Raw genomic sequence first — 22,895 nt, forward strand, 5'->3', positions numbered from 1 at the left:
GGCCAAAAAATTAAGAGCAAGGCATGGGCTTTGTTTTGGTAAAAATCAGAGCGATCAAATGTGGTGTCCCAACTTGCTGGCCAAGAATAGACAGGTTCCACTTAGCACTGACAACAGGCCTGGAGACAGCGATTCTGACACGAGTCTTCCTGGGCTGACGCCGGAAACGGCTGTGCATTCAAGGGAAACCATTTGGCCTGCACCACTGAGGAGGAGCTGATGCAGCAGGCTACACCTTCTTTTTCAATGTGTATTAAGTCATTTGTTTATTTCTCAAGATATGCACACTCAAGTATGAAGTTGGCCGGGACAACTCATGGCTCCTAGGTATGTACAGGCCCTTTGATGGCTTGGGTTACAGACAACTTCATAGCTAGTGCACCACACACACGAGATAAAACAGGAAGCCTAAAAACCCCAAGCCACACCAAGAAAAATGAGAGAGGGGAGGGCGGGGTAACAATGCAGCATCCGCGGAGGGAACTCAATGCACAAGGAGGGAGAACAGAGGGTGGAAGGCAAGCCAGCTTCGTCTTCGCTGCTGCAGCTGCTGTGTGGTGGTCAAGGGACTGAGTTCAACAGGTCCTTCAGGAAGCTCTCTGGATCGGTGATTTCTGATAAAAGACCTGTAAAGCACAGCGGGCAGAGGTGTGTCAGGGGCAGACGTGCAGCCCCATTCCCCCTGAGTCACGGCTGCCGCATCGAGCAGAGAACACACTGCGGCCCGAAGCTCTGGCCTGGCTGCTCACTGGACAGCAGCATGACCGGGGAGGCAGTCATTGAGCAAAACCCTGTTCCGCAGCAGCAGTCCTGTTCCAGAAGCAGGCACTGCTGCTGGGGGTGAAGTGGAAGAGGCCACACCTGGCTCAGGGACACCCAGGGACCAGAGAAAGCCCTGCCCCTGAGGGCTGGGAGGAGCAGCGCAGGGTGGCAGGACCCCAGCTTCTTCTGAGCTCTGATCTGATGATGGGTCCTGGGCTCCTGAGCAGGTTGTCAAAGCTCAGGAGCTCCATTTCCTCAGCCATCAAACGGAGACAGGGAGAAGCCCTGCGGCCCCACTGTGGGGGCTCAATGAGGCCCTTCATGTGCAAGTGCCTCACTCACAGAAGGTGCTCATGCTGCACGGAGGCCTTGGTGGCCCCACCCCTCTGTCACTGAGCAGGGGACAGGAGACGCCGGAGCCACATGTAAAACAGCCGTGGAGCTGCTAGCCCCAAAGGCCTGGCAGCATCCGAACTGAAGTCATCGCCCAAGCATCTGGGCTGATGGAAGAGAGAGCGGCTCAGACTATCGCCGTTTGGCTTTGGAAGGTGTTTTTGTTCTCACATTTGAACAGGGTGTGTCTGTTGTTCTGAAATTTTCTAACAGCTTAAACAAAGTAATAAAGGGGTGCTGTCAAAACGTGACCTAGGAGTGGAAGGCACGGAGGCTCGCTGCCCGGCAAGGGCTCTGGCTCTTCCCGGCTGCAGGCCAGGGGTGCTGTCAGCAGCTCAGGGCTGGTGTGGAGCCCGAGCCCAGGGGACCCTCCTTCCCCTGCCCACCTCCTCCTCCTCTCACTAGCTCCAACTTCCACAGTCACAGTGACACAGGCTCATGCAACAGGCACAGGGCCCAGCACTGAGGACTTTAGCAGCCCACCTGGTCCCAGGGCTGACTTTCTGGGAAGAACACGAGGCATGTGCTAAGGTATGATGCTGGTGAAACGTCTAGGCTGAAACAGAGCCAGTGGGAGCTGTAAAGAGGTGGTGCAGTTAACAAACACACGGAGGTGAGCAGTGCTAGCACAGGCCCACCCAGATGCGGAGGCAGGCACCAAGCCGACGAAGGCCATCCCAGCACAGTGTTTCCACTGAGGCCACTGCAAGGGGCAGCCAACGTGGAGGCACAGAGCTTTGTGGGAAAATCTGTCAGCTGGCTCTGAGCTGGGAAGAAAGAGGAATTCACACTGAGCAACCCTCCGGCCCTGTAGTGGGTCTCATTCCCAGAGGATAACAAGATAGAGAAAACGTTAGCAGAGGCGTTCTCCTAAGAGTGGGATCTGGGGGCGATTGTTCTCCTTTAGACTTCACAAAATTCCCACGATGCGGCCGGGCGCGGTGGCTCAAGCCTGTAATCCCAGCACTTTGGGAGGCCGAGGCGGGTGGATCACGAGGTCAGGAGATCGAGACCATCCTGGCTAACATGGTGAAACCCTGTCTCTACTAAAAATACAAAAAACTAGCCTGGCAAGGTGGCGGGCGCCTGTAGTCCCAGTTACTCGGAGGCTGAGGCAGGAGAATGGCGTGAACCCGGGAGGCGGAGCTTGCGGTGAGCCGAGATCGCGCCACTGCACTCCAGCCTGGGCGACAGAGCGAGACTCCGTCTCAAAAAAAAAAAAAAAAAAAAAAATTCCCATGATGAACACCAGAACAAAGTGAAACAAGTTCACAAAAGAGTCAGCAGGTTTGGTGACCTGTGCTTTGGCTCTGGGGAGCTGACCTTTGTAGGGAGGGTGTTCTGATGGGGGCTGTAACGCCATGGCGCCCACAACCTGACAGGGCACTGTCTCTTAACCCTAGGTGGATTTCCCAGGCACGGGCCAAGTCACCTCCCTCTGCTGTCACTTGGTGCTTGGTTATGAAATCCAAAACAATTCTAATGTGTTTGTTCGCAATTAGAATGATAAATTTGTTATACAAAGAATTTCAATTTTACTAGCAGTGGGATAAGGAATTGTTGGACCACAACCCCCACACCCACAGTTCAGAGGGGCCCTGCTCGGTCGCCCACGTCTCCCTCAACTGTGACCTAAGACGCGGGAGGAAGACGGCGCATTGCAATTTGCGTGTGAATTCTCTGAACTGCCGTTAAAAAAAAGACTCAAACAGGGACCCTACCACTTTCTAGCTATGTTCCCCTGGCCACTCATTTGATCTTCAGAGCCTCATTTACCCCATCTAGAAAATGGGGATAACCAAAGCTCCTGCTTCATATAGGGCTGCCGCGAGGGCTGAGATCATGTACAGTGAACAGACCATGCCTGGGAAAGAGGGAGTGCTCAGTACATGTTAGAGCTGCTGTTCTTATTATTGGTGACTTGCTATGTAGGCATCTTTCCCAGGGCTTTTGGTGGCAGCTGACAGGCTGGCCCATACTGCGTTTCCTCTGGTTGTGAAAATAAAGCTACGGCTGGCCCCACTGAGGAAGACGCGGGGCTTTGCTGCGGAGGATCTTTAAAAGAGAAAACCCTGACACTAACCGGCCACATCGAGGAATTCTGAGAAGGTCTCCACTGGCATGAACTCCTCCTGGAAGGTTTTCAGGGCTTTGTCGGCAGCTTCGTAGATGGGCATGTCGTTGTGGCGGATGTACTCAGCGAGAGAGCAGGACCAGCCTCCCTCTGTGTTACTGGTAGGCACCTTCTACGAGAATCAACAGGAGACAGAAAGGTGGGTGACTGCCGTCTCATCTTCCACCTCAAGTCAGTCAGGCCATTTCAACCCCTCAAAGGACGGCCCTCCCAACCTACACCAAAGCATACCAACACACACCCTAGAGCGCGTGTTTTGTCTCCAGGAACAACAAAATTTTACGTCATTCCTCTTAGGGCCCCCTTATTAGGCACTGAACCTACAGGTTCCAAGTGGCTGCATTCCTTCCCCATACACTTCCCATCCACACTCCCCAGAGCAAAGGGACTTGTCGACGTGCTTCCATGAGCTGTTTCATTCCAATGACGAAAGGAACCAACTCAAAAACTCAGATTCTCTCCGGAGAGGACTGTCCTGTTATAAGCTGGCTGCGGTAGGTCAGACTCACTCAGGGCAACAGAGCTTATCCCAATAGCGCGGCAAAAGCAGCAAAGAGAGACCCAGGAGGGAAGGTCTTCCTGCACAGTCGAGCCTGGAGCAGGCTCAGGAGCAGGTGACGGGAGTGATCTCAGCTACAAATGTGGGCCAGGTGCGGTGGCTCACACCTGTAATAGCAACACTTTGGGAGGCCAAGGCAGGTGGATCACTTGAAGTCAGGAGTTTGAGACCAGCCTGACCAACATGGAGAAACCCCGTCTCTACTAAAAATACAAAATTAGCCAGGCATGGTGGCACATGCCTGTAGTCCCAGTTACCTGGGAGGCTGAGGCAGGAGAATCACTTGAACCTGGGAGGCGGAGATTGCAGTGAGCTGAGATCACACCACTGCACTCCAGCCTGCGCGACAAGAGAAAACTCTGTCTCACAAAACAAAACAAATGTACCTCACAGACAAAGGCTCCAGGCTGCCAGTGCCAATCCCTCCCACAGCTGGGGTTGTTTGCTTCTAGGAACAAAGCACCCCCAGGCCAGCAGAGGAGCAGCCATGTGGGTGCTGAGGCAGGGTCAGGGACAGGAGTGCACACATTTTACATTCTTGCCAAAACCCACTGGGCCTCTGACAGCCTCCTTACCTTAAACATGTTGTAAATGAGATCGACGAGGGCCCAAAAGAGAAGGGAAGAACGGTAAGCGGAATAGTCCTTCACTGCCTTATCTGTCAGCCTGCAAAAGAAAATCCAATTCCATCACATGAAGTCCCTAGGAGGATACTCACAAGGACAGAGCAAGGCATTCTGGGAGCAAGGAAGAGTCACAGTGGTCTATGCATCTTGGAGTTCCAGGGACTTGCCTTCTGCTTGGAAAAAAGCAGCTGTGGGCAAGAACCTCTGGAGCCCTGGGACCCAGAAGTTTATTGGTCATAAAAATGCTCCATGAAATTCATCTGATTCTCTCAGTGCTCATCTTCCAGATCAGGGTAAAATGGAACCGGGGGAGACATCACCAGGGCAGACGTGGCAAACACAAGGCTACTGACTTAAAGAAAGGCAAAGGATTCCTATGTATCCCCTGTGTTTGGGCCCCCACAAACTCTTGGAATTTGATGGACCCTAATAAATGAGGTAGGAAACAAGGTTCTAATTCAGTCTTTACGCTCCCATTAGGAGAAATTTCTTAAAAGCCAGCAGACCTAAACCAGTCAAACATAGTAACTTGTCAAATGTGTGCTGTGTTAAACGGCAGCAAGCTGCTAGGAAGCTGGTGTTAAGCAATGGTAATGTCTAAGATGGAGCATGCAGCCACCCTGACATCACCTAAATCCTGGGATAATCCAAGTTGCTCACCACACCCCGTTGTTTCTAACCAGTATCGTTGCTACTTAATCCAATGATTCAGTTCAGGATTAAAGACCAGCCAGTTCCTTGGAATATGAGGGGTGGCGGGGGGGTCGTGGGGGGGTGGGGAACGCCTCTAACAACGTCCACTGCATTCTCAGCAGGCACTCTTGGTTTGAGGGATGATTACAGCAGGTAGAGCCAGTATGAAATACAGAAAGACCAGGCTCCCCTCGGCTGGAACACATCCCATGACTAAAGGGACATATATTAAATGTTTAGTATTAAAATGCATGGATATATATAAGAATCATAAAAATAAGACAACATAGATGGTATTTATTATAGAAGCTAAAACTATATGGGCCTCAAGTGAAGGGCTGCCTAGCATGAGACAGGCCATCCACACCTGCATTCAATAAATAACTCACAAAAGACTAATAATAATAATGGGGACAATTCCCTCTCTACTAAAATATGCTTCCTGTGGCCTCCCTCTACCCCAGTACCTTCCCGAGCCCCTACTTTCTCTCCTGCATACATGTGACGATGCTGCAGCCTAAAGTCCTAGAAGGTGGAGCCATGGACTAGGACAAGAATCCATTTCTCTGCAGTTCTTTACCCTGGCAGATAAGGTAACAGATCAAGTTCTGACAGATGCCTGAGAACGTCCCAGGTTTCTGTACTTGCAAGTTCCTGGCAGAGGAACTTTTTTTCTGAATGTCAAATGTGCAGAAGAGGCCAGCTTCTGCTGAGCTACATTTCTGTGTCTCTGCTACTACTCCTTACCCCATGACTTACAGGACTTAGGACAAAGACTGCCGCCAGTGAGGCTGCCCCAACGCCAGGATGATACCTCTAAACGCCCTTCCAGCCGTGGTCTCTTCCCAGTGGGTCTCCTCCCAGTATCGGGCAAACTCACAGTGCCTTTCCTAGTCTCCTTGATGAGTGCCGGGTTCACAGCCCCAGACCATGGCCATGTTTGGCCCTTTGCTGTGGCTGTTCTGCTTTGGTAAGCAGAAAGCTTGAGTGACCCTGCCCAACTTAATTATTTAAGGCCAATTAGTAAAGGTGACTAAACTGCTACAGAGAAAACAGCAACTCATGAATGTAGCTCACACTGGATTTCCTAATTAAGCTGTGACCAAATCAGCTTTTCCTTAACTGCCTGGGACAGTAATGAATGCTAGTCTCCTAACTGAGAGCAAAACAGCTCCTGTGGGTTCCGATTTCACACCCGCCATGGAGAGACTGTGCCCAATAAACTGCCGCTCTTTTGCATGGATGCAGCAAATGGATGCAGGCCAAGCCTGACTTCTCAACTTAGTATTCTCAAAATCTAACTTTTGATTTCCAGCAGTTAGTAATTCAGGCTCTTGGGAAATACTGGAAAGTGGTATGTTAGGAATGGGGGCAGAGGTTACCTAGGAATCTAACAAGACTTGCCCCTCCCACTCTCCAGTGACAATTTGGTACAGGCCAGATTCAACAGTACAGCTCCAACCTGGTCTCTCTGGAGGCATGAAGTGCCCACAGAGCAGAAATGCTTGATCAATTAGGGCTAATGGACATAAAGATACCAGGTGTGCCAATGAGGGCACACGCTATTTCCACTTGGCTTGTCTTTATCATGGCCCTAAAAGTTTCCCTCTGCTCCCTGGCTGGCCTACAAATGTGGACATGATCCCACGAATGCTGGGCTAAAGCAGTATCACAAAAATCACAAAACCGATCTTCCAGAAATGAAGCAGAGGCACATTTCACTCAAGGGACAGAAGCAAACTGCCAAACCCAAAGCCTGCTCTGTAGCTCCCCACGACAGGCAGAGACTGTGTGGGGCCACTGGCAGCCTGAGTGGTACCCATGGAGTCTCCCCTGCACACAGCAATCCATGTGGGTCCTCAAAGAGATGCTGTGGTGGTTGTTTACAGCTGTTTCTCTCGATACCATCAGACCCAAATCACAGCCCAAGGTCATAAATCAAAGACCACTTCCTTTCTGACACGCTCTTTCTTGGGGAGGTGTCCACATGTACAGGAGAGTGGTCTAGAAGAAGAAAGGTTCATGGACTGTGGGACGCATGGGATAGGAATGTAACCAAGAAGAGAGAGTGAAGACGAGTTTTTAATTATTAGAAAATACCCCATGTGGCCACACTGAAACTTTCCTGGCTTATGCCAATGCCAGCAAGATTTGGAAAACCTGATTACTGTTCTCAGCCCTGGCAGCTCCGATCGTCTCATTGGTTGTACCACCCTGTGCCTGGCTGCCTTCCTCTCCAACATTTTCTACAGTAGGTAAGCCTGCCTCTACCTTTGTAGTAGCTGAACATAAAACCTGGAAATGATCAGGCAACCTCCAGCTATCAGCTTAGACTCCTGACATGACAGACTGAGAAGGGAGAAGGGCTGGTGTCCACTGCCGCAGTCACAAAGCATGCCTCCACCTAGCACATGCGTACCGCTAAGCAGCTTTTCAAAACTGATGATGGGAAATAGTGAGCAGCAGCTTCCCGAAGCAGGTACTGACCTGGTGGCTCCACCTGGAGCCACTGCCCGGGCCTGTGAGGTCACCAGCAGCCTCCGCAAGATTTCCACACGTGTGGCTCTCCACTGCTCAGGGGACAGGATGTGAAGGGCCAGGACCGTGAAATAGTGGGGCCCGTCCACTTCAAAGGCACTCTCTACCCACTTCTCCTTGGGCTGTTCGAGAAAGCCTTGGAGGTTCTTCTCTTCTCGGGAAGTTGCTCGGGTTCTAGAAGAAAATGGGCACGATAAAATAAGAGCAGGGTGGAAGTAGGACCCGGCAGCAAGAGCAGGAAGAATTTGCTCAATTTGTCATTGTCTTGTGACATTTGCTGAACGCTTGGATGACTGAACACTCCCCACCCATCCTTGACTACTCCTCCCACTCCCTCTGACAATCCATGATCCATGCCCTTCTTCCCCTTCCAGGCCCTTCTTTGTGGCATCTTCCCTTCTTCCCTGGCCCCCGCTTCTAGCTCCCACCTCAGCTCTGACACAATTCCAAGCAACTACTGGCTTCTGAGCACCATGTATCAGGGACATTCACAACCCCGCCAACATGGAACTGTGCTAGTAACTCCAGAGGCCCAGAAAAGTGAAGTGACTTGCCCAGTCACCAAGCTAGTGAGTAATGGGGTCAAAACATGAATCAAGATTCCCTAGCGGGTCCACAGCCTGACTCCCCCTTGCTCCACATAGTCTTGTTACGTTTACATAGTTTGCACTAAATTTGCATGTGGTTCCTTTCCTAGGCTCCCTCTTCCGGTTTGTCTTCTTATGATCTAGGTCCTCCCGCCTTCGTGAGAACAGTCTCTCCCAGATGAGCGCGGCTTCTTGTCCTCATGTGTCCTAAGTTGCAATGATGATGATGATGACCACAGCAAACTCAGTGCCAGGCACTGCTCTAAGTGCTTTATAGGGATTACTTCACTGGGTATTCACAAGAACGCTATGGGACAGGTGCCACCACTATCCCAATTTTAAAGAAACAGAAAACTGCAGTACGCAGGAGGTAAGGATTCTGCCAAAGTCTCACATCGTGGAAAGAACTGGGCTCTGAAGCCAGGAAGCCTGTCCATCTTAACCCTGCCTCCTACCCCATGCTGAAGCTTTGACATTTGACGGAGTCAGCATTGAGAGGTGACTTAAGTCCTTGCTGATGACATGCTTCTGGGTACACTCTCTCCTTAGAACCTGAATGGTGCTCTCATGCCGTGAATGCTTGATGCCCTATCCTAACCCCATGCGGCACTGGTGGGGAGAGGTGGGGACAAACACAACACTAGAACCCAAGTTACCAGGTCTATAGTTGACACTGGCACAGATGCTGGACTCTGGGAAAGCAGGAGGAGAGGGTGCAAGGACACCCTGCCTGCTTCTGCTGCCTGCAGATGGGCATGGATGGGTACACTCAACTTGATCTTCCAGCCCTGTAAGGAATCTGAGGCTTCTGGCTGCTGCAGGACCTGCTCAGGCTCTGGTCTGGCTTACAGTGGCCATGCTGTGACATACTTGCTTCCATACACATATATTCCACCAAACGCACTCACCCCCCTGTGACCAAGCGCCCACCAATGTCAACTGGATAGCTGTCAATTGGGAAGCAGTCTGTGGCCAAGAAGCAAGGCCTCTCTGTGAAGCTTCTGGGTCAGCCTCGGACTGACCAAAGTAACTGTGAGAGAGCCAATTCCCTTTCCAATGAAGGGACTTGAGAATTACAAATGTCTGGCTTTTCAGAAGTATACTGACACCTAGTTACCCAGGGCTCTGTCCAGGGCCCCAGGACCACTGAGAAGGAGCGACATTTGGACAGTGGGAAGGTCTGTGCCATCAGTGCTGCCGGGTGCTGCTCCCGCCAGTCTAAGCAGTTCAGCAGATGATGTAATGTACTGATGTCAACCTGCCCCTGCATGTTTTAACAATGAAACCTGTGGTCTCGAGGTCAGCCTTTTATCTCACAAGGAAACGGGAGGGAAGGAAAAAATAACATTGTTGAAGAGAAAGAACCAGAAAAGACAAGAGATGGACTGTCCTGTTGCCTAAACTGTGCTGCAGCTACCCGGGGTGAGCTATACACAACCTTTCAACAGGGAACTGTAAGCCTCTTGCTAGGAGATGGGGCCTACAAGCATGAAACAGTGAATTAAATGGAAGGGCTAAAGGATAGTCAATCTCCTAATTTTTTTTTCTTTGAGACATGGTCTTGCTCTGTCACACAGGCTGGAGTGCAGTGGTGTGATCACAACTCCCTTCAGCCTCAACCTCCTTGGCTCAAGCCATCCTCTCACCTCAGCCTCCCGAATAGCTGGGATTACAGGTGTGTGTCTGGCTAATTTAAAACAATTTGTTTTTTAATAAGACAGAGTCTTACTATGTTGCCTAGGCTGGGCTCAGCACCTTGGCCTCCCAAAGTGCTGGGATGACAGGTGTGAGCCACCGTGCCTGGCCTAAGAGCTTCTTTAAAATTATATTTCCAGGTACCAACCTAACTGTCCCATAATGTGCATATGGATAAAACTACCAATCTCTTTTTTTTCCTGGCTGCCTTGTCGGTTGACTTTCCCAGATAATCTTGAACATTCCCTTTCCCTTCACACTTGCCAGAAGCATTACCCAGTGTAGAGAAAACAGGAATAACAAATCCAGTTTTCCATTTATGAACTGGTCCTTAGCTTTGCTGCATCCCCTTGATGGGAAACCATCACCTGTAACAAACCATATGCCCTTGACTAATGATGTGGGTGCAGCTCCAACCTGTGGCCTCCCCCTATTCAAGAGAACAGTCTGGAAACTAGAAGTAGCAGCTGCATCGAAGTAGAGGCTTCAGTGGCCTGACTTTTCCCATTTTCTGCTCCCCTATGAGCTGAAGGTCGGTCCAAGGATGTGGTCTTTGGGCTGCCCATGGTGGGAGATAGGGCAGTTTGGGGGAAGGAAGTTCCCTTTATTGCTTTTTCTGCATGGCCCTAAAAGAACGCAGATGAGGATCCCCACCTCAGCAAAAAGGCTGCCTCAGGCCAGACACTTGCTCTGGAACTAGCAAGAAAGGCTATGAAGCAGCTGAGGGATCTCGGGCAGAGGGATGCAGGGTAGGTGTGCGAGATGCCGCCCCTGGGACACAGGGTACTGACGTGTTCAGGACGTAAAGCACAGTGTGAATGATGTACGGGATCAGGTGGATGTTGCTCTCCCGGCCGCCCCCGCCGGTGTCTGCGCTGAACGACTGCTCCATGGCGAAGCGCAGGAAGAGCAGTTTGATGTCGTGGATGTTGAGCTGGTACGTGGGCTCCCGCTGGCCTGTGCATTCCTGGAGGTAAGTGTTGTGTCTAGAGGGGAAGCAGGACAAACAATGAAATGGAAGTAGTTCCTGGTGAAAACCCAGTTTGGGAGATAGAGCCTCCTTCCAATACTCCCGGGCCTGATAGCTGCAAAGGTTTGCAAATGGAGACAAGAATAAAAGGGAAAGTTGAGGCCAAGGCTGGGGCCAGCAGGATGACAAGGCCATAGGACATTTTCATTTCTGCAGTGACTGAATGTGACACTCTCCAAGTTTTGATGAGAGCCCACCACTCCTGGGGGCCCATTTCTGAATGGACCAATGTTGTAGGACATACCGTGGCTGCAAGTGAAGTACATTTTGGAGGAAGAAATGTAGAACTCATCCATTCTGACTGACAAAGTGATCTGTCCATAAGAATGAGCTCTTCAATCTCCAAACAAAGGCATTTTCCCCCCTTTGTCAATACACGTTCCCATCTATCTGGGCTATGCCTCTTATTAATTGGGTGACCTCGAGCAAGTTGCTCAAACTCTGCATCTCACCTGTACAATGTATACAAGAATACATGCCTGGCCAGGCGGGGGCGCTCATACCTGTAATCCCAGTGCTTTGAGAGGCCGAGGCAGGTGGATCACCTGAGGTCAACAGTTCGAGACCAGCCTGGCCAACATGGCAAAACCCTGTCTCTACTAAAACAAAAATTAGCTGGGTGGCCAGGCGCGGTGGCTCAAGCCTGTAATCCCAGCACTTTGGGAGGCCAAGACGGGTGGATCACGAGGTCAGGAGATCGAGACCATCCTGGCTAACATGGTGAAACCCCGTCTCTACTAAAAAATACAAAAAACTAGCCCGGCAAGGTGGCGGGCGCCTGTAGTCCCAGCTACTCGGGAGGCTGAGGCAGGAGAATGGCGTGAACCTGGGAGGTGGAGCTTGTGGTGAGCTGAGATCTGGCCACTGCACTCCAGCCTGGGCGACAGAGCAAGACGCCCGTCTCAAAAAAAAAAAAAAAAAAAATTAGCTGGGCGTGGTGGCAGGCACCTGTAATTCCAGCTACTTGGGAGGCTGAGGCAGGAGAATCGTTTTAACCTGGGAGGCGGAGGCTGCAGTGAGCCAAGATCACGCCATTGCACTCCAGCCTCGGTGACAAGAGCAAAACTCTGTCTCAAAACAAAAGAACACAGGTTAAGCATTTCAACATGCTGCCCGCTATCACTGTCAGCTGCCTGTTTTATTGACAGGCATGGTTTTATCTCTGAGCTTTAAAACAGGACTTGGGGTGGGGCACCACTCCACAAGGCATCAGCAAGACATGAGGACCTCACAGATGCTTTAGCTATTCTTATCCGAGTTTTCAGGACCAGGGAGGCCTTCTAAGGAGCCCAGCATCCCCTCTGCCACTAAGCCAGTTTCATTATTTAAACCTCAGAGCCACACGCTGTAGAAGTGAACTCAAATTCTGGCCTCAAGGACCAAGTCAGGGTCCCACATCTTATCTTATGTCATAAGACAAGCAAAGGCATAGTGAAGACCCAGAAATTTCATCTGGTGCCCGGTAAGCTGAGGGTGCTGGTTCCTCCCACCCTGTGGCAGGCCATGTCAGGTCACCCCTTGAGTAAGCCTCCATCCCCCACCCTGTCTGCTCTGGACAGTTCCCCAGTCACCAGACAGACATGGATTCCCAAAGCAGGTAACAGGAAATGGTGTCACCAGGGATTGGGTTGATAGCAGGTCTTGTTCCATCCCCTGCAAATCCCCTCCATCCCACCATGGAAAAATACTCAACACTCACCTTGCCAAGCAAGTGGCAAAAGCTGATTCAGGGACGTGAGGCCCCCAGACTGGAAGGAGCCCATTGCACTTGGTGTTGGCATTCTGCAGGGCGGCACTTTCCCACTCTTCCCGGCCTCGAGCCAACCTGGATAGGGAGGAGAGCAGGGACAAGCGACTGCTGGAATTAAGGTGGCCACCAGGCACCTGGGCGGGGGTGGGGGTGGGGGCGTGCCAACACTAAGAAGTCAGTCAGCCCGGGCTCCTGACCCTGCGAAGAGAATTTGCCATGTGTAGCCTCAATGTGGTACATGCTGGCTTTGCTGACTGCGGTAGGCAGGGCTGCTCTCACCAGCCTTGGGCCCAGGCCAAAGCATATTTTCCTATCATTCAAATAACTGCTTGGGGACCTATATGGTGTCAGGCAGAACACCCTACTCCCCAGACCCTAAGGAGCAGATTTAAAACCACGAGGATGGCAGTCCCACCCACTCCAGGCCCACAGGCAGGCCTACTGAAGGAGCCTTCCCACAAGAGCCAGGGCCTACCTGACAGCAGCCAGGTGGCAGTCGTAGTGCACAATGTTGAAGTGGGACACGGTGCTGTAGCCCTGCTGTTTCCGGGGCTTATTCTCCATCTCCTCCAAGGCTACCCGCTTCGTGAAGGTATAAATGCCCAGGACCTTTGTGGGCTGCAAAGACGACAACATAAGGAGAGGAGAGGAGAAACTCCAAGTCAGGCTCAGGGGAAGCAGAGCAGAGGGGAACTGTCGCCCTTCTTGGACAATGCCTTGGGGTTCATGTTGCTCTCACTAGGGAAGTTCAGAAGAGCAGATGAGGCCAGTTCCTCAGTCTGTTGGTGAAGCACTTGGCTGGGCGCAGCCCTAGTGAAATGAGGATTATGGGAGCAACCAGTAAGAAGGGGATGCGGTGCAGATGTAGAGGCAGACACATTAGCAAGCCTCGGCCATCTTTCTTTACTTTGTGCTTCATCTGTCTGAAAATGCAGAAGTGACTTCTCGATATTCCCTTGCTTTTCAAAACCTGTCAGGCAGCTCTGAGGAACCTGCACTATACAGAACTAACGAGCCCTGTGGCCCAGGCACCTGCCCTTCCACAGCCTGTGTTCTGAGCAGTAAGTTCAAGCTGGAGAGAAGAGGCCACCTTTGAGCCTTCAGGAGAGCCAGCAGGTCACTGGCTGCTCTGCTCCTTTCAGGTGGAATCTAGTTTGGATAAGCCAAGAAAGTTCTAATTTTCTCCCCAGTTATTCTGAATGGAGGCAGCATGTCGTGTTTTTAAAAGCCCAGGTCTGGAGTCTGAGAAGCCTAGGCTGGAATTCTGGCTCTGCCATGTGACCTTTGTTTGCTTAACCACAAGTTGAGACTTTTTACAGGTTTAAATAAAATTATCCAGTTTACACAAAGCTCTGAGCATGAGGCCTCACATACAGGAAGAATCCGATCAGTAGCATTTGTCGTGATGATGATGATAAAGACAACAAAGTCTAAAGTTCGGATGAGTTTGCCTTCCTGCCTCTAAAGAGGACAGCTGGTCCTTTTGTTAATCTCCTAAGATGCAGGCCTTGACCTTGCCTAGCTAAGAACAAAATGGCCTGGAGAGGAGGGGGATGCTACCTAGAACAAGGGGCCAGGCTGGGCCCTCAAGACCGACCGCAGCCCAGCAGCTGTACCTGGAACTTATATCCCTCCCTGCAGATGCAGCACGTGAGGCCGGGCTCCTCGATCAGCTCTTCCATCTGCTTCAGGAGTGCCGTCTTGGTCACGACCTGGCCCTTTTCATTTGTCTGTAGGGGAACCCCAGCGGCATGTCAAGGGGGATTTCCATACACCCTCTCCCACCCTAGCTTGGGGATGCTCAGGAACAGGGCTAGCTTTCTACCTCCACTAAAAGGACAGGTGCATGAAAAGAAAGCCCTTGAGCTGTCTTCTAATGAGGATAAAGACCCAGGCCCTTCTGCTATTCTCTCTTCCTACAGGAGCCACTGAAGCAAAGGAAATCATCCAGCTGGAGTCCTGGCAAGGTGCCACCTGCCATCAGAAAAGCCCCCTTTCTTCGTGCCAGCATCTTTGTGCCAGCAATGCCAAGTCCCAGCTTCCAAGGGCTGTCGCACTGATTCATTCACTGTTCCCACGTGAGCTTTTCAACTGCTGACACTCAAGTCTGTGCTTTGGAGAAGGAGCTTGTAGGACTCTGCTTCCTCCAAGGTGGGACAGTTAGAAGAGCACAGAGCCCTTTGTGTCAACCACTGATTAGTTATGTGCCTTGGCCTATTTACTTCACCTCTCAGTTTCAGTTACTTCATCTGGAAAATGGGTATAACAATATCTACCTCCTAGAACAACTTGAGGGCTTAAATAAGTCCTCAATAAACAATGGCTCTTATCACCGGCTTACTGTTCTGGTAAACTTCGTAAGTCACTTACTCCGAGTCTCATCTGTATGATAGAACAATAGCAGTCCCACCTCTGAGAGGGTCGACCACACCTAGTTCCTTCCTCCTCCTCTGTCCAGCCTTCTCTTTCCCCATGGCCAACCCCAGGGCTGTCCCATGGCCACCTCCTCATCAAAGTGTGGGCAGACACATGGGGACTCTGGGAGGTAGCTTTACCGTCATGCCCAGGGTGCCCAGGGCCTTCTGCCTCATCGCCATGGCCATGCGTTTCTTCTCTGCCCGGGTCTCCCTGCGGGCTGCGTCAATCTTCTTGTTTACATCAGGGTGTTCCCGCAGGGCTTCCAGCAGGTTCTCTGCCAGGGTCCCAATGCCCTCATCACTGGACACCTGCTCCAGCTTATGTAGGTTCGGGATGGAGTCAGTTCCAATCAGAACCTGCCAATAAGAGACCAGAGAGACTCATGCCTCCAATTACGTAGACAAACCTTCTTCCCGGGAGCTTAAAGGTTTAGAAACTCAACCACTGTGCACCATCTCATGTCACCTGCTCAGCTGCAATCACGTCCTTTGATTCCACACTTTGACAGACAGACAAATGGAAGAGGGTTTGGCTCTGCTACTGCCTCTGACCAGTTCCTATGCTCTAAGCTCAGTGTTTCCATCTATAAAATGGGGATAATGCAAGGGTTGCTGTGATGACTGAAAACTAGATAACATATGCAAAGCATCCATCACAGAGGATGTGGAAAGGGGTCAGGAGAAGATTCCCTTATTCTGGTAAGACAAGCAGCAGCACCTGACGAGTCCTAAATGGTGAACTCACCAGCCAGAGCAGGCGCTGGATGTTCTCATAAGGACCTGCCTAAGTTATCCACCTGGGAGCCCCTGGGTCCACCAAACCTAGGAGCACAGTTTTCTCAGGCTAGGGATACTAGAGGTGCAATGACTACAAGCAGGTATGGACATTAAAAACTTAAACCACAAAAAAGATATTAACAAGAAACCTCTGTGCCTGAAAAAGCTGGAAGTCACTACATATAGGGCCACGCAATAAACAGGGGTGGAGAACATCAGAAGGCTAAAGGCAGGTGTAGTTGGAAAAAGTGCTCCAGGTGAGCTCACTGAGAAATATCACCACATCCCTGAAATCCTCACCACCGTGTCACAAGTGACTTGACAGCAATTACTACATATGAGATGACAGGCTGAAAACAACACAGCCAGTAGATCACTCAGCAGCTCATAAATCTGTTCTCACAGTAAGTCTGCTTCCGATATCTGTGTCTCAGCAAAATTACCTATTCCCTCATGTCTCATGCTCCTAAATGCTAAGCCCATATTTCAACTCGTACTGAGCTTTTCCACAGGTTTCCCAAACTCAACATTCTGGCTGTTTACTGTGTGTGCATGCTTGCACATGTTTTTGGTGCTGGGAAAACAAAGACCTTGCCCTCATTTAACTTACATTCTAGTTATTAATAGGACAGACCATACATTCATAGCATAGTCTAATGAACTCTCCTCCACCTTACTTGCAAACCTCTGATCTTCTCCATCTCAGTGGCACCACCATTCACCTCATCACTGAGTCCAGAAACTGAGCAGGGTTCTTTTCTTTTGAGACGGAGTCTCACTCTGTCGCCCAGGCTGCAGTGCAATGGTGTGATCTCGGTTCACTGCAAGCTCCGCCTCCTGGGTTCACGCCATTCTCCTGCCTCAGCCTCCTGAGTAGCTGGGACTACAGGCACGACCAACACGTCCAGCTAATCTTTGTATTTTTAATAGAGACGGGGTTTCACCATGTTAGGCAGGATGGTCTCGATCTCCGAGCAGGGTTCTTGATTCATCCAGCTTCTTCGCTTCTCACGTTCAGTCACTCTCCAAATCCCATTTATTCTTCCTCCCAGCTCAATCTCTGTTGAATCTATCCGTGAGCTAGTTCAGGCCACCATTTCTCTCACTTCAATTACAATAAAAGCCTGTCAACTGTTCTTCCTACCTCGAATCTCACCTCCTTTGAATCCACTCTCTAAAATACAGCCGGGGCACTGCCCTCAAGAGAAAACCCATACTCCTCTTCCGGGAGAAAGAACATGCCTTGGCCCTGCTCAGGTCTCTATCGGCAGCTCTCGCCATGCCTCGCCTCCCACTGCAGCTGCTTTCAATTCTTGGAAGGCTTTAAGCGCTCTTTGGCCTCTGAGCCTTTGCAGGTGCCACGCCCTCTACTTAACACTCCTCTTTCCTTAGGCCCCAGCCCCTTCCACACTGCGTCTATCTCACTGTTTAGTTATTACTCTGTATTTGGCTGTATCTTCCACCAGACAGTAAGCTCCCAACAGGCACAGATGGCGACTGTCTCCTCGGTCTAACACAGGACCAGCTACACAACAATATATGTTGAAAGAAAAATGAATGGCCATAGCATAAATGCCAAGTATCTAACTAGATAAAGCCTTATTCTAAAGAAAGTAATTCAATTTGGTAACTAAGAATAAGCCTGAAAGGCCAGGCACAATGGCTCATGCCTATAATCCCAGCACTTTGGGAGGCTGAGGCGAGTGGATCACCTGAGGTCAGGAGTTGGAGACTAGCTTGGCCAACATGGTGAAACCCCATCTCTACTAAAAATACAAAAAATTGGCCAGGTATGGTGGCAGGTGCCTGTAGTCCCAGCTACTGGGGAGACTGAGACAGGAGAATCGCTTGAATCCGGGAGGCGGAGGTTGTAGTCAGCCAAGATCGTGCCACTGCACTCCAGCCTGGATGACAACAGTAAAACTCCATCTCAAGGAAAAAAAAAAAGAAGAAGAAGAAGAAGAAGCCTGGAAATCAGCTGACTTTGAGTTCCAAACTCATTGTGTTGCCTTTGGCCGAATCACAACCGTGTTCTTTGATTTATCCATATACAAAATAGAGATGTTACAAGGATATGGAAAACAATACATGTGCAATTCCTATGTAGGAAAAAGTATCTCCACAAATATATACTAATTATGACTCCACTGAGTTGAACAAAAGTTTAGAAAAGGAATTTCAGTGAGACACAGTGAAGAAACTTTCCTGTACTCAAGTTGCCATGTTTTTGGAACGAGTTACCAGAACAGACGACCAAATGAGACAGTGGAACTATTTTCAATGCAGAACACTACAAATAGAAAAAAATGCAATGCTGAGGACTCTCAAAAGTCAACATTAAAAAACAAACAATCCAGTTAGAAATTGGGCAAAAGACATGAACAGACATTTCACTGAAGATAAACAGGGCACATGAAAAGACATTCAACATCATGAACCACTAGGAAAACATGGAACCAGACGGAATCACTGCACATCTACGAAACAGCTCAAACTAAAAATAGTCACCAAATGCTGGCTAAGACGCAGAGAAACTGGAGCAGCCATACATTTTCAGGGAAATGTAAAATGCTGTAGCTACTCTAGAGAACAGTTTGGCAGCTTCTTATAAACAAAATACTTAACTACTATACAACCCAGTAACTGCACTCTTGGGCATTTATCCCAGAAAAATGAAAACTTATATTCACACAAAAACCTGCACACAAGTGTTCATGGCAGCTTTATAAATAACAGCCAAAAACTGGCAACAATCCAGGTGTTCTTTAATGGGTGAACAGTTAAACAAATCTGGATGAAACTCCAGAAAATCATGCTGAGAAAAAAAAGAGACAATCCTAAAAGGTTACATACTGTACAACTGCATTTCTACAACATTCTTGAAATAACAAAGTTACAGAAATGAAGAGCAGATCGGTGGGTGCCAGGGGCTTGTGGCAGGGGAGTCGGGGAAGATGGATGTGGCTACGAAAGGCCAACAAGAGGGACCCTTGTGCTGAGGAACTGCCCTGCGTCCTGACGGCACCGATGTCTACATCCTGATTGTGGTGTGTGTTCCGGTTCCACATGTTACCATTGGGGGAGAGTGGGAAAAGGACCCATACGATTTCTCTGTATTGTTTCTTAACAACTGCATGTGAATTTATAATAATCTCCAAATTAAAACTTCAATTTAAAAAAAAACCCAGTCCTGGCCATCTATCCAGGGCCAGTTAGGATAGGATTTGTGAAAGGTTAACGCTCAGCCCTGTGGGGTGAAATCAGGAATAAGCTGCGGAGTGGAATGGGTGGGCCTAAGAACAAGGTGTTCAGCTGCTTGAGGCAGAGAAAATAGAGGTGATGGTAATATAAGTGTCCTAGTGACTGGCCAGACACCCAAGTGTTTTACTCTCTGGTCAGCCAATCCCTCACAGTTCAACAGCCGCACAGCTGACCCATTAGACAGTGAAGCCCCACTTAAGAATGAGTAAACCACAAATACAGCTTACTTGTCTCAGCACACAGAGAGATGAAGCAGATGACTTCTGAGGCTCACTTCTACTCTAGGAGTCTCATATATTAGGGTAAGTCATGTCTCAAGGTGAACTAGGGTGGTTATACTTGCACACCTGTACCCTCACACTACCTGTCCTGGCTACCCACCTGGGTGGCAGGGTGCTGCATGGCCAGGCCCCGAAGCAGCCTCAGGATAAACGGCAAGGCTGGGCGAGACAAAAACTTTTTCCAGATGTCAGCATCCAAACTGCAAAGCAAAGGAAGGCTTATCAGCAGGTCAGGGAAGCAAAGGCTACCTAGAAACCAGTTGTTGACTCTAGCTTATTTAAACTCCCAGAGAGTGTTTAATCGTGACCCTCTCCGAGTGTCATGAAGAATCACATAGAACCACCCAGCTCAGCTGAAGAGCCAGAAAGAAGTGAGTACTCTAAGTAGAAACCAAAAAGTTGCCATCCTTTTCCCGTAAGCCCCAAGGACTCTGCAGTAGTTGACTGGTCTGGTCACCCACAAAGTTTCCAGAAGGGGTTGGGAGGCCCCAAGGAGGACAAGGAGCATACGTGAAGCTTTACACCAAGATGCTGATGGAGAAGGAAAAGGAAAGGGCAAAGGGGAGGCAAAGCAGCCCTGCTGCAGGAGGGCTTCATACTTCTTGGCGCTAGGGATGTGCTTTTTCATGTAGTCAAGTGCATTCTGGGTGATCCCCTTCTGGAGAATCAGATCCTTCAGCTGGTGCCCATTGCTGTTGTTCTTGATGCCAGCAGCTATTTTACAGAAGCAGTCCAGGAAGACTTTATCATCGCCACTGTGATCTTCATCATACCTAGGAGAAAACAACAAAGAGTTTGAGGGTATGAAAGGCAGGACAAAACCCAATCATGTCACCCTCTTGGTTAACAACTGTCAACAGCCTAGAGAAGATCAAGGCTAAGTTCCCTAATGTGACACAAAATCCCATCTGCCCTGGCTCCCGCCACTTTCCCTGTTACCTGCTATATCTCCCACACTCATGGCCTTCTCTCGCACTCACATAGACGCACACGTGGCTCCATCTTGTCATATTCCTCCTATCTCACCAACCACTTTGCCTTCTCTGCCTAGCCAATTGCTACTCTAATATAGTACTAATTATTCACTTCCCAACTAGACTGAGCTCCTTAAAAGCCAGAACGAGGACACAAAAATCTAATAGAAATTCTAATAGAAAAATCTAATAGAAAACCCTAGTTCAGGGTTTTAGTGGAGACTCTCACTTCACTATATGAAATCCAAGTAACATACTTATCAAAGTTGCAGTATGGTTTGAATCGCTCCACCAAGATTTGCATTTTCTCCACCTCTCCAAAGGAAAGGTACGGGATGATGCGAAGCAGGCCCTGGAGCACACTGGGGTTGGAGCGAACAAAGGTGCTGTTGATCTGGTCCAAAAGCATCACCAGCTGATCCTTGTCACCTGTCAGGAGGAGGTTGCCCTGCAACAGAAAAGAGGGTGGACATGCCATTAATGCAGTCAGGACTGTGGCTGCAGCCTACATCTGAGCCCTAAAAGTCAGCATTTCCATCAGAGTCATCAAGAGTACCCCTAGAAGAACTGTGTCTCGGCACTTCTTGGGAAATAACAGTTTCACTTGAGAAATTCGTTTCTAAATTTCTGAGCCAGTCCTGTTAATAGTCTCAGGTGGTCAAAATACACCAATACAATTTTCCCTTCCTATAAGAGAATGCAGGCTGCTGGACATTCACTTGGTCATAGCTCTAGCCAAATCATTAGCATCAGTAAGAATGGAGGAAATTACAGGTATAATAGGTGGAGAGAAATTCTGGGAGTTGGAGACCTGGGTTCTAGGCCTGATTCTACCAGTAACCAACTATGTACCACAGTTGAGGAAATGCCAAGTCCAGGGAAATGAAGTGGACTGTTCAATTCCTCAATAACGAAATGAAAGGTTGGACTAAAGCCCTTGCCTATCAACTGGGACATGCCACGATTCCATTAATGAGCAGCTTTCGAGTGAAAGACTATCCTTAGCAACTGTGCTTGCTCTGAATCCAAAGATTTCAGATTTTAATACAATTATGTCATCATTAGTTGAGTCCTGACATTCCAAAGCTTAAGCAGGATCTGTCATTCTCAAGTGGGCTAAGCCAGACACTAACAGGCCTGTTGTGGGCAATGAGACAGTGCAGGCTCTCAGTGCCTGCAGATGGAGGGGCTGGGCCTCACTCACCTTGTCCTCACTCAGGGGCTCAGCATTGGACTCATCTAGAATGATCTCCATGATGCTAAGCACCTGCTCAGCCACAGCTGCGCCCCCACTGTCCTTGCTTTCTTGTTCAGCTACAAGGGCCTGTAGGAGGAGGAGACCCAGTCACTCTCAGAATAAGACCACAGCCACTTACCACTGATAACTGCTCTCAAAGACGCCCTCATGGCCTTATTCCCCAGAAACCATGTGTGTATGACCATGTGTATGAATGTGCGGGTATATGCATCTTCTGAGAGGGAGACACGCATGTGAGCTTTTGACGGCAGGGAAAACATGAAGTTCCAGATCTCTTTCTTTGTTGCCCCAAGGAGAGGGGCACTTCTTTCCCACTGGTGTGTAGTCTAGACTGCTTAAGGGACTGCCTTCCTCTTATCTCTGATCTGAACTCACGAAAGGAGCGAGGAAGCTCTTGGGTGCCATGGCAGCAGCATGGGGCAGGGGGTCAGCCAGCCAGAGGAGAAGGGCAGCTGAATGACCCAAGCCTCTGCACCAGTCAGAGAGATGAAGGGCTTGAAGAGGCCATGAGTCCATTTCATCTGAGCCCAGAACTGAGATGTCTTTCGCACCCAGACTTCCAAGGGCCACACTTCTTCACCTGCAGCCCATGCTCCTTACCAGGTTTAGGGTCCCCAGCATGACGTTCAAGGTGTTCATTTCCAGTTTGACCAGTTGCTGCCGGTTGACTTTCACCTTCACACAGTAACTGAACAATTTCAGTAGCACCTGACAAGAAAAGCCAGTCAAAACCCATGAGGCCACATGAGAGTGTAGGACGTGGGGGCCAGTAGGAAAGGGATGTCTAAGCAGGGTCTACACCATCAGCAAGGGCTCCTCCTGAAACGAAGAGGACAGGAGGGAGAAGTGGCCCCTCAGGGCACACAGTGAGATGGCTGCGCTCTCACATTAGGCTGCTATTCTAAATAGCAGTTGTCTCCAGAGGTAGCTCCATTGGCTGGATATGTCTCTACCATCTCTAATACAACGGCAGTGACACCAGTTCCTAATGGAAGAGGTGATGTTCTGTTTGTTGTCTTGGGGGAAATCCCAGCAACAATCCAGACCCTAAACTAATAGTAATGAGAATGATCCCAAAGCTCGTGGCCTGTGAGAGCTCAGAACCACACAGGTCATTTAAAACAAAGGCAAATAATAACAATACTACATATTCTCATAAA

The 22,895-nt window shown here is 49.6% G+C and overlaps 1 protein-coding gene across 10 annotated transcripts in view; it reads right to left on the reverse strand.

Annotated features, from left to right (window-relative positions):
* Positions 1-239: 239 nt before the first annotated feature.
* Positions 240-22,895, reverse strand: part of UBR4 (ubiquitin protein ligase E3 component n-recognin 4) — a 139,984-nt gene continuing 117,328 nt past the window's right edge. For 9 of the 10 annotated variants that reach the window (XM_003891221.5, XM_021942877.2, XM_021942808.2 and 6 more), the window contains 14 exons: positions 22,336-22,443; positions 21,682-21,801; positions 20,735-20,925; positions 20,103-20,276; positions 19,604-19,703; positions 15,323-15,541; positions 14,384-14,497; positions 13,243-13,385; positions 12,717-12,842; positions 10,779-10,973; positions 7,655-7,879; positions 4,424-4,514; positions 3,239-3,401; positions 242-626 (listed from right to left, as the gene is read on the reverse strand). In XM_003891221.5, coding sequence (XP_003891270.2) covers positions 562-626; positions 3,239-3,401; positions 4,424-4,514; positions 7,655-7,879; positions 10,779-10,973; positions 12,717-12,842; positions 13,243-13,385; positions 14,384-14,497; positions 15,323-15,541; positions 19,604-19,703; positions 20,103-20,276; positions 20,735-20,925; positions 21,682-21,801; positions 22,336-22,443 — 2,034 coding nt within the window. In that variant the 3' untranslated portion in view covers positions 242-561. Of the gene's footprint in view, positions 627-3,238; positions 3,402-4,423; positions 4,515-7,654; positions 7,880-10,778; positions 10,974-12,716; positions 12,843-13,242; positions 13,386-14,383; positions 14,498-15,322; positions 15,542-19,603; positions 19,704-20,102; positions 20,277-20,734; positions 20,926-21,681; positions 21,802-22,335; positions 22,444-22,895 lie in introns of all 10 variants that reach the window. The other variant, XM_021942792.2, reaches the window with a different exon arrangement.

This window comes from Papio anubis, chromosome 1 (genome assembly GCF_008728515.1).
Source record: "Papio anubis isolate 15944 chromosome 1, Panubis1.0, whole genome shotgun sequence".
Classification (NCBI taxonomy): Eukaryota; Metazoa; Chordata; class Mammalia; order Primates; family Cercopithecidae; genus Papio; species Papio anubis.